Source organism: Macrosteles quadrilineatus, unplaced genomic scaffold (assembly GCF_028750875.1).
Source record: "Macrosteles quadrilineatus isolate MER2022 unplaced genomic scaffold, UCM_ALF_1.0 Scaffold_4__1_contigs__length_99947679, whole genome shotgun sequence".
In the NCBI taxonomy this organism is placed as follows: domain Eukaryota; kingdom Metazoa; phylum Arthropoda; class Insecta; order Hemiptera; family Cicadellidae; genus Macrosteles; species Macrosteles quadrilineatus.
Window position 1 is genome coordinate 17,682,442 of NW_026542597.1, and position 9,842 is coordinate 17,692,283.

General features: G+C 34.4%; 1 protein-coding gene across 1 annotated transcript; it reads right to left on the bottom strand.

The window, feature by feature from the left end:
• Positions 1 to 1,528: 1,528 nt before the first annotated feature.
• Positions 1,529 to 8,393, bottom strand: LOC128991853 (succinate dehydrogenase [ubiquinone] iron-sulfur subunit, mitochondrial-like). Its single transcript, XM_054415074.1, has 6 exons — positions 8,304 to 8,393; positions 7,733 to 7,884; positions 4,654 to 4,797; positions 2,934 to 3,129; positions 2,230 to 2,454; positions 1,529 to 1,987 (listed from the first exon to the last, which is right to left on the bottom strand). Exons 1-6 carry the CDS (start codon positions 8,361 to 8,363, stop codon positions 1,886 to 1,888), a joined length of 879 nt encoding a protein of 292 aa, XP_054271049.1. The 5' UTR covers positions 8,364 to 8,393; the 3' UTR covers positions 1,529 to 1,885.
• Positions 8,394 to 9,842: the final 1,449 nt, after the last annotated feature.

Consider the following 9,842-nt stretch of genomic DNA (forward strand, 5'->3'; position numbering starts at 1 on the left):
GGCACCCTAAGATTCATTAGTCGACATACCTTACCTCCGTTCCGCCACCCCGGCCCCGCCACCCTCGGTGACCGCCCGGTCCGCCCACCCCTGGGGCCGGCCCTGAGGGAGAATCAAAGAGTGACTGATCAATAAATCATGGGGAATAAATAATTGGCTATCTATAGTGACCCATTGAGGAACTGACGAAGCATCACACCCTGGTTTCACTAGCTGGAAAAAGTTAAAGATGCTGATCTTTCTCTATTGTTTCTAATCATTAGTGGGGATATGGATATAATACCTACTGCACAAGCTTCAATTCCATGTCCCTGCATGCACCAGATCTCAGGATGTTTTGTTCAAAGAAACAGCATCTCACCATTTTCCTGATTTTAAATTATATGCTACCTTCGGAGTAGCCACAGAGAAGTAAGGTACATAGGTACAGTAACATTCAAGGGTACTCTTTAGGTTGTGTCTAGCACTATAATCGCTGGTGTCTAGGGCAAAGTTCAACGACGCCCCCTCGCCATCATTTACTACAACGCTTGCGGTGGAGGAAAGGCCCTGTGCAATAGTAGTTTTTTTACAGTGCTTCCCGCTCTGGCTCTTTCTTGCCTGTCACAAGTATATAAAGTGTGCAATTTTCCCAAATACAAGTTTTCTCTGTCTGTACCTTACATCTCTGTGGAGTAGCATGATTGCACGCCATGAAGCTGGCAAATGACTTCATAGCACTTCTTTACCTTTTTCTTCCAATATATTGCTCTTTAGGAGGTATAAGTTAAACTTTGAATGATCTATAGCCAAGAACTGGACTTGAACTGGTTCACCGAACCCTTCTAGACAATCTTCTTCTTTTTTCTTGATCTCTTACTAACTGGTCAGATTATTATGAAACTTGGTACGTAGATCCACAGTATCGAGAGGGGTTATAATTTTTTGGAAATTTTTGTTTTTATGCTGATTTTCCCATAAAACCACAGAAAGTCAGATAAAAAAAGTACAAACATTATTGATAAAAATTTAGAATGCTATAGTCCTTTTAACTCTTAACAAAATGGTACATCCCCCAATGCTGTAAAAATTATAGTTCAAAAGTTATTTCAACTTTTGTGATTTTCTTTATAAAATATCAGAAGCCTTCCACACCATGATAAGGGTTGTTGACCAACTAATTGGGGAAAGCATGCGTCAGATTGCTGATACCATTATTTTTTTTTAATATTTGTTTAAATTTGGCTAATATTTTATTCATTCAAGTGTAAGTATATGAATGAATCCCATTACCTATTATTCTGGACCATTTGCAACACATCCATTGCCTCAGCTTTGTTGAAGTGATTCCACCAAAGATCTAGTTATTTCTCACATACATAACAGCACATCTCAAATGCAGACTTTCTGTTTTGTAAAAGTTGATCACGGCGGTTTGAATGTAACTTAAAGTATATCCCTCTCAAACTTGATAAAATACTTCTAATCCAATAAAAGATCGCGTTGAGAAATGGGTTTTAACTATTCCTTAGGAATTAACAAACAGAAATCACCAAAAATAATTTATTATAACAAACAGCAACCTTTACAAAGAAAATAAATTAATAAGCCTAAAAGGGTGAAAATGCCGTGTGTTCAGGAGCGACAAGACAAAAAGAAAATACTGACTCTTGTCAATACGACCGATGCCAAATGCTGACAGATCTTGAATAAAATGTTGGATTGAAAGATTGTTGTAGCACCAAACAATAAAATCACTTAAAAATCCAATTTTTGAACATCAAATTATGGCAAAAACATGAATTGTACTTTGATTTGTTATACCGTGCCGAGTCATTCCAGGGAGGCAAAATGACAGCTATAATACTGGCAGGTGTAGATCTAATTTTACTATATTATGTAATATCTACTGCTGTAGAGCTGAGGTGTTGAGGCCAGGTTCGTCTTTCTTGGCGATTCCAGACAGAAGCTTCTTGATCTCAGCGATAGCTTTGCCAGGGTTCAATCCCTAAAACATACATTATCGGTACATGATAGATTGTAAGAGTTTGTAAATTTGTATTTTTTTGGGAATAAATATTAAAGTATAAGGTTATTTTAAAAATTTATAGCATAGTGCATAAAATAAACAGAGACAGGAAAAGGTAATGTCTGCATAAATTAAGCGAGTAATCGAGAATACACTGATCAAAATAAATTATTCAAATTACCTAGTCAAAAATATCAAAAATTTGTTGACCAAGGACTAACCTTGGGACAAGTTCGGGTGCAGTTCATGATGGTGTGGCATCGGTAGACGCTGAAGGGGTCCTTCAGTTTGCCGAGTCGCTGCTCTGTCGCCTCATCACGGGAGTCGATTATCCACCGATAAGCTTGCATCAGCACTGCGGGGCCAAGGTATTTATCTCCGTTCCACCAGTACGAGGGACAGGATGTGGAGCAGCAGGCGCACAGAATACACTCGTAAAGACCGTCCTGGGTACAACATAACAATTGTGACAGGGAAGTAACTGCGTGAAATCATACACCATGGGAAATATACACAATAACAGGTCTTTTCATAATGTTCAAGTGTAATCTAAAAAAAAAAAAAAAAACAAGTAAAGACAGGATAAGAAACAAAGGAAGTAGACAACATTGTGGTAGTGATAAGACATTAGTTTGAAAAAAGGAGTATGACATGACTAACTATATTTGGTCACAAGAAAAAAATGGATATTGAAGTATGGAAGAAATGTATTTTGTGATAAAATTTAAAGAAAAGAACAGAAGACCATAAAAACTTGGCAAAACACCATGAAGAGAACCTGATCCTGATTATATAAGATACTGATGTTGATACTACCTGCTGTTTCCATAGGACTCGATCCTACCAAGAACTGCAGCTACATCCTCCGAACTATTCATAGTTTTGGACATTAAGACTAAACATCGGTTGATTAAATGAAACTAACCAGTTTCTTGCGGTCGTCCACACTCTGCAGGTACTGCTGACTGCCGCTCTTAGCCTCGTTCTTGCGCTGCAGCCACGGTTGAATGCTGCGGTATTGCTGGTAGAAGTTGTTCATGTCTGGAACCAAGTCCTTGATCACGTACATGTGCGGTAGAGGGTAGATCTTGGCTGGCTTGCTGCTCGACTCGTCAATCTTACTGCGGAAAAAATATACCCTCTGAGTGATTTATTTACTTTTGCAATATAAATATAAACTTAATAAGCGACTGATTTTTTTTTTATTTTGTATCATGTGCTCTTATCTTATTATCATTTGTTGCTTTTCTTTTAGAGTTTTAGAAATTTGAATAAAGATTGTTGTAAATTTTTATTGAGAAATATTACTAGGCACGATTACACAAATTATAGTATAGCCCAGTAGGCCTATTTGATTATTTAGTCAAATATTTAGCCAAACGTTTATGCTGCATAATGTATTTCTATCAATTTAAAGCTATAATTTCTTTGATTCAAATGTCAATACCTATATCAAAAGTATGGAAAATTAAGTGTTTTTAGTAGACTACTTTTCAATACAAATAAAACAAATCCGTATATTTTACCCTCTCTTCAAGACATGTATGATATGGGTAGTGCTGATTTTTTGTTTACCTTGATCTTAAACGATTTTCAAAACAACTATGATAATGTGTTATTTTGCAAACTTAAAAGAGCTGGTTTTGCAACACCGTTCGGCAATCAAAATATTTACTTCATGAAAAGCTTTGGTTTAGAATTCATTGAAAATGGCATTAGTTAACACGCAAATTATTTGTAACATTCTTTAGATAAGTTTATGAGGCTATATGGCAGGAATGTTCATTGAGATAATCAAACAACAAACACTTCAACACAAAGGTTTGGTATCGTTACTTGTATTGATTCAGCTGTCACGTAAAATTACCGAGGAGTTGTGCTGAATGAAGTTTCTTATATTGTTACAGCGTAATTTTATCGGTTGATTTCTTTTTAAATATTTCAAAATTGTTTGTGCTTTATAACTTTTATACTGAGACTGATTAGTATAGAAATTTACATAGGCCTACTATATAGGGCCAATCTATTTAAAATAATTGTTGCCTATTGTTTCAACTATTTATTTTAAGAATTGGTCATAGTCATTAATGGTGTATTGAATGTATGCCTATAATAATGAAGGTTGCAATACAGATTATAATGGGCCTATGTAATAACATCTTGGCAATAGCCAATTTACTTTTTCCTGAAAATTCAAAATATGGAGATGTGACAGTAAATTCCAAAGTTTCAAAGTAACTTCAATAAATGAAACATACACACAACATTTTTATTGTGTGGATTTTAATTCGTAGGCAGATCACCTTCCAATGGAGACACAATTCTGTTAGCTCAAAATACCTTGTTTTTACTTGATAGCTAGCTTTATGAAAGGTACTTGATAACTCAAGGTGGGCCACAAACCACTATTTCATTATAAGATTGAAAATTGCCATTGGCAGAAATTCAACCTTGCCGTTTTCCCAAAAGTGAGGAAATCCATAAAACTTTGGTTTACTCAAGGATTGAAGAAGCTCAGATTAAAGGACCGAGGTCCCCACAAAATAGAGGACAGAGGATCAAAGGAATACAGGAGATTTATGCACTAAAACTCTATTTCCAAGTATCCAAAGTCGACCATGACAAACCTTGGTACTTGGATTTACCTGATGCAAGCCAGTGTGTTGACTCCACCGATGTTCATTGCGCAAGAGCCGCAGATTCCTTCACGACAAGATCTGCGGAAAGTGAGGGTTGGGTCTACCTCATTCTTTATCTTGATCAAAGCGTCCAATACCATTGGGCCGCATCTGCAAATTTATTCAGAGCTCTCAATAAAATGTGCATAGTAACAGACACTTGAGGAAAATAAACAATTTTGGTAGCAAGGTAGGAAAGGTAATATTAATATAAATAAAGGAGGTGTTAAAGAAACAAAATTGACAGGCGAAAAATATGTAGATAAAATAAGTATGAAAAAAGCAACTGGACCAGTGACAACACATCAAGGAAATGTAACTCTTTAAAAATTTAATAAAAATCCAATAGTGTGGCTCTTGTCATCATCTTTGAAAAAATAGGTTGTCTATTAATATTATAAGGATCTTTTAAAATCTCTAAATGGTAACGCCGTTCCCTCCCCAATATAAAAATTTTACATTTTTAAAGCAAAATTTCCATGAGATGAGGATTATTTCTACAATGAATAATCATCTCTTTGTATGAGAAGATTAAGCATACACCTAGAACTAATTAAATAAACCAATACCGGTATTTAAATTACCAAACTTTTAGTGGTTGTAATAAAAAAACCGTTTAGGAGGAACTTATTAAAGGAAATTAAAACTAAGCAAATTTAGTACCGGTACTATCAATAGTTATACTTTATAAACTTGGCATTCAAAGTTAAAAATGATAGAACTACCAATAACATTGTTGTAAAATATGAAAACAATTAATTATCATTTGATCAGTTTCAAAAACAATTAATAGGTATATAAACATTCATTATAGAAAATTTAATCAGTGGTAGCATATTGTTCTCAGAATACCGTACTTCATCTTTTTTGTTTTATTTAATTAAAAGCAATTTAATTTTACCGGTCAGGGATGACTGGTGGAGCATGTAAAGTTATGCAATCACATACAAACTTATCAATGAACTTGGGTTAAAAGCCATGTTAGATTGGATTTTAATGGGAATTTGATTGCTCAAAAACATTGATAGCAGTTGAGGGCTCGACTCTGATAAGACATATTCACTGCATTCTACTGCTTCGACAGTTAGTTTTTGTGTGATGAGTGCAACATGAACCCTGCCCGGTTTTAAAGTTTTGATTGGAACAAATTGATGACAAAGCATGAACGAAACAGCCACAGTGATAAATTTGAATGATCACCCAACACAAAAGTACAGAAATGTAGTGTTAGGAATCAACGTTACTTTTATCATCTTGTTTCTGATTTTCAAGTTAGTCAAACAAATCATCGTTATGCAACATTCATAGTTCACAGATATGAGAAGTGTTTCCAAATGTTTGATCATTGAGTCGATGTTGTGTAATCAAATTGAAACTTATGGGAGTAATTTATGTTTGTTTTGTGTTAAAATTAAAATTGTATAATAGTTTAATTTTTTAATTAATACAATCCTCAGGTTTGACATATGATAAAATTATTGGTGGAGCAATAAAAAAATTGCATGCATAGTACATTGATTTTAATTTCAATTTTAATTTCAAAGTCATATTCCTAGTCCAAACTGTTGTTTTTCTTACAACAAGAAATATTTTATGATTCAATATCGCAAGGTAAAATTATATTATGCTGGTATGTTGTTTCTGAATGTAAATAGAGTTACTCGTATAAAAAATAATTCAGTCACATAATACAAGAACATAAAAGAAAATTCGTTATTGATGACAACAGTTATTGATAGATAGGCCTAATAATATTCAGCATTTCAGCAATGGCATTATTCGATATTTGTTGAGTAGTCCTAGGGCCTGAAGTTAGTTGTGGAGGCAAAAACAATTGTATTTAGGCCTACCTTTTAAATTAAAGAACAAAAATTCATTAGGCCTAATACATTTAAAATGTGCAGTAGTATGAAATCAAAACATTTGTATGAGCTTTCTTTATTTCCTATGTAAGACACAGTACAATACACCGCAAGCAGTGCAAACACTTTTTCTAGGCCTAAGTAAGATTAACTTGGACAGTAACTAACAAGAAGGTTGTGTGTCACCAGCAACAAGATGAATAACATTTTAAAATAAAACTATGATTTATAAATAACTAGGCCTATTATTTGGTATCAAGTAGGCCTATGCTCTTGTCATTTCTAGACACTAACCTCTTCTAAACTGGAGCAATGAGCAAATAATCTTTAGGCCTACTTACACTAGTATTTGAGTAATTAGGCTAATAATGAATTTGGCACAACATTATAGCCTATTCAAATGGCGATAGGGTACTGAAATGTGGAACCAGAGGGTGGGGGAAAATATTAAGATTAAGTTGTATCCCTGATCATGCGTTTCAAAGCTTTTTGGCAGCACACCCACCAAATTGAGGAAATATTTATTAGTCAACAAAGATTGTGCGATAGAAAATTCCTGATATTGCTGCAACTAACAACAGAAAGATGATTATGTCTCTGTAACCATCATAGATGTTTCAATTTATTTGTTGAACACTTATCAAATGCTCACACTTTTGCCGAAATTATGCAAGATGTTCAAGATGATTGACGCAGAAATGTCTTAATGGACCTTTATTTAATTTGTTTGTCAGCCACTTGCTTTCTTGTTAACTTAATTCTTGTAAACTATTTTTAACGGTTAAGTTAGCCATCCTCAGTTTTTGTACATTACTGTTTTGTTACATGTAGACCTAACTTAAAAATGGAGTTGTCCATTGGTAAGTCAATACATGAAAAGGTCAAAGCATACTTTAAATGCTTAATAAGCAGTTAAATAAATAGATATAGTTAACTTAACTTACTGCTGTTGGGATGTACAGTACCTATAACTTCAGTAGGAAATAATTGCAATAGGCCTGATTAAGTTACTAGTCTCGCCAAATCAGTTCAGTCCTAAAAGATAAAGTAGGTAGGAACTTTGCTTTGTAATGAGAATTTATCATCACACGTTAAATTTGCACCGATTATTCAACAACTTTGAAATAAAACCACATTCAATAGTTTGGTGCAAAATAAAACATGAACTATAGGAAAATACTTACGTATTCAAATCAACAGTGTATTCCTGCATAGAGGGCTTTGAATCAGGGTTGTCCGGATTCCATCGGTAGATGGCAAATGTCTTTGTACGCTTAGGCTTCTCGGCAGCAGCTGGGGTAGCCGAGGCCACGGCGCTAACATGCACCCTTTTGGCCTGAAATGTCATAAAATTGAATAATATAAAAGAGAGGATTTTTCTTCATGGTAACCTTGACATAATTATAGGGCATTTTGTTTAGCTTACATAATCCTGACCTATGCTAGAGCATATGTGTTCATCACTTATTTCCTGGTTGAAGATAATTTGATTTTTAAATGAAACTATAAAATGTTAAAAGGTTTATTCGTCTCTACATTGTAAGTCTGAACTGTATTATAAATTAAGGAAATGATTAAACAAAATCTAGGTGAAACAAAAGCTCTCCTTGAGAACTTTCCAAGGGACTCATTACGTAAGAGATATTTTTAATTAAATGAAGTTGATGATGTTTTAATGTTTTTTTTTTATGTTTAAATAAAAATATTATTTTTCAAACTTCTGTTACTTATAAAAAGACTATGCAATTAATTTACCTGTGATAGGGAAATCTGGCAAACTCGCTGCAACAACATCTCCATTGATGAAGTCGCCATATTTAATAATACAGACGACAAATAGCCCAAGGAGAAACGAAATGCCAGTTTATTCTCGATTCGGCTTATATTGTAGTTAAAAAAAGTTTTATTGGAAGATAGGCATTGATTATATATCAACAATATTCGCAGTTGGTAATAATGTAATATTATGGATAGAATTAATTTAGTTTTTCTATATAGTAGTTGTGGTGAGTTCAGCATAAATACAAGTAATACATTATGACTCAGAACTCTCTACTGTGAGCATTACATGCATGTGACAGAAACGGAATACAAAATACTACAAACAATTTAAAGTTATAATTTTTTTCTTTTTTTCTCTCGTGTCTACGATTGTGGCATTTTTTAAATGATGTCAAACACTTTTAAGGGAAAGCGGTCCAAACCCATTAAAGTTTTGTGGATGTGCCGGGGATTGAACCCGTCTCTCCCGCACCGAAGTCCGAGACGCTAACCACTAGGCTAGCAATACACCCTATTACAAGATAGGTAACAGAAAAAATGTAAGTACAAACTAACCCAAAAATTCATTATTATAAATGTCAATTTATACCAAATGTAAAACATGTTCAAAGTCTAATGTACATAACATCATAGATAAAACATAACTCTATAACATTCCATGCCTTATACCATACCATGCCTTATTTCATAGCCATTTGTACGGAATAGTGCTCTGGGGACACTCCCCTGCATGCTATGGATAAAAGTATTTACTTTTGTTACAAAAAAAGCTGTGAGGGTGATAACATCTAAAGGCCCTAGAGAACATTGCCGACCCATCTTCAAAGAATTGGGAACCCTCACAGTGGTGAGCCAGTGTGTGCTCAATAGTCTGGCCGTGCTAAAGGAGAACCTGAGTGATGTTGTGACCCGTGGTGATAGACATGGGTATGGAATAAGAAGAGCCCATGACCTTGATATGCCTCGCTGCCGCTTGAGCCATACCTTAAGGAGATACCCCCGCTTGGCCATTAAAATCTACAACTCCCTTCCAAACCACCTAAAGGAACCTCGACTGTACAGCGTTTAAGACCGAGCTGAAGAACTTGATCACAAATAGGCCCCTGTATAGTCTTGACGAGTTGTCTAATGATCCTTTAATGCCAGGTTGAGAAACAGACACGTTTACCACAGCCTAAGTTTTTGGAATTTTGTAAAGCAATTAAGTTTTGTAAATAATAATTTTGTAAATATTAGTATAACGACGCAATCTATCCGAGATACTTCGGTCAAAGATTAAGACAACAAGTATTCAAGTAAGTAAGTAAGTATTCATTCAAGTTTAAGCATCAAAAAGTCAATGCTCAAAGACAAAAAGTATTTCCTCTTACCAAAAATATTTCATTTGGAATCCATCTATTAATTTTATTTCTATTTAGAAATGATGAAATTAAACGAGAGATATAAACGTTTTTCTTTATAATCATATTAGCGAATTTCCCTATAGGGAAGTAGCTATTACCGTAGGTGGCA

Excerpts from the sequence above, each read along its gene's own strand:
- LOC128991853 (XM_054415074.1), bottom strand. The coding sequence starts at position 8,363 with ATGGCGACTTCATCAATGGAGATGTTGTTGCAGCGAGTTTGCCAGATT. Across the intron at positions 4,798-7,732 it reads TACACTGTTGATTTGAATAC|ATGCGGCCCAATGGTATTGG; the intron begins GTAAGTATTTTC and ends ATAAATTTGCAG. Across the intron at positions 2,455-2,933 it reads TGGACGACCGCAAGAAACTG|GACGGTCTTTACGAGTGTAT; the intron begins GTTAGTTTCATT and ends TGTTGTACCCAG.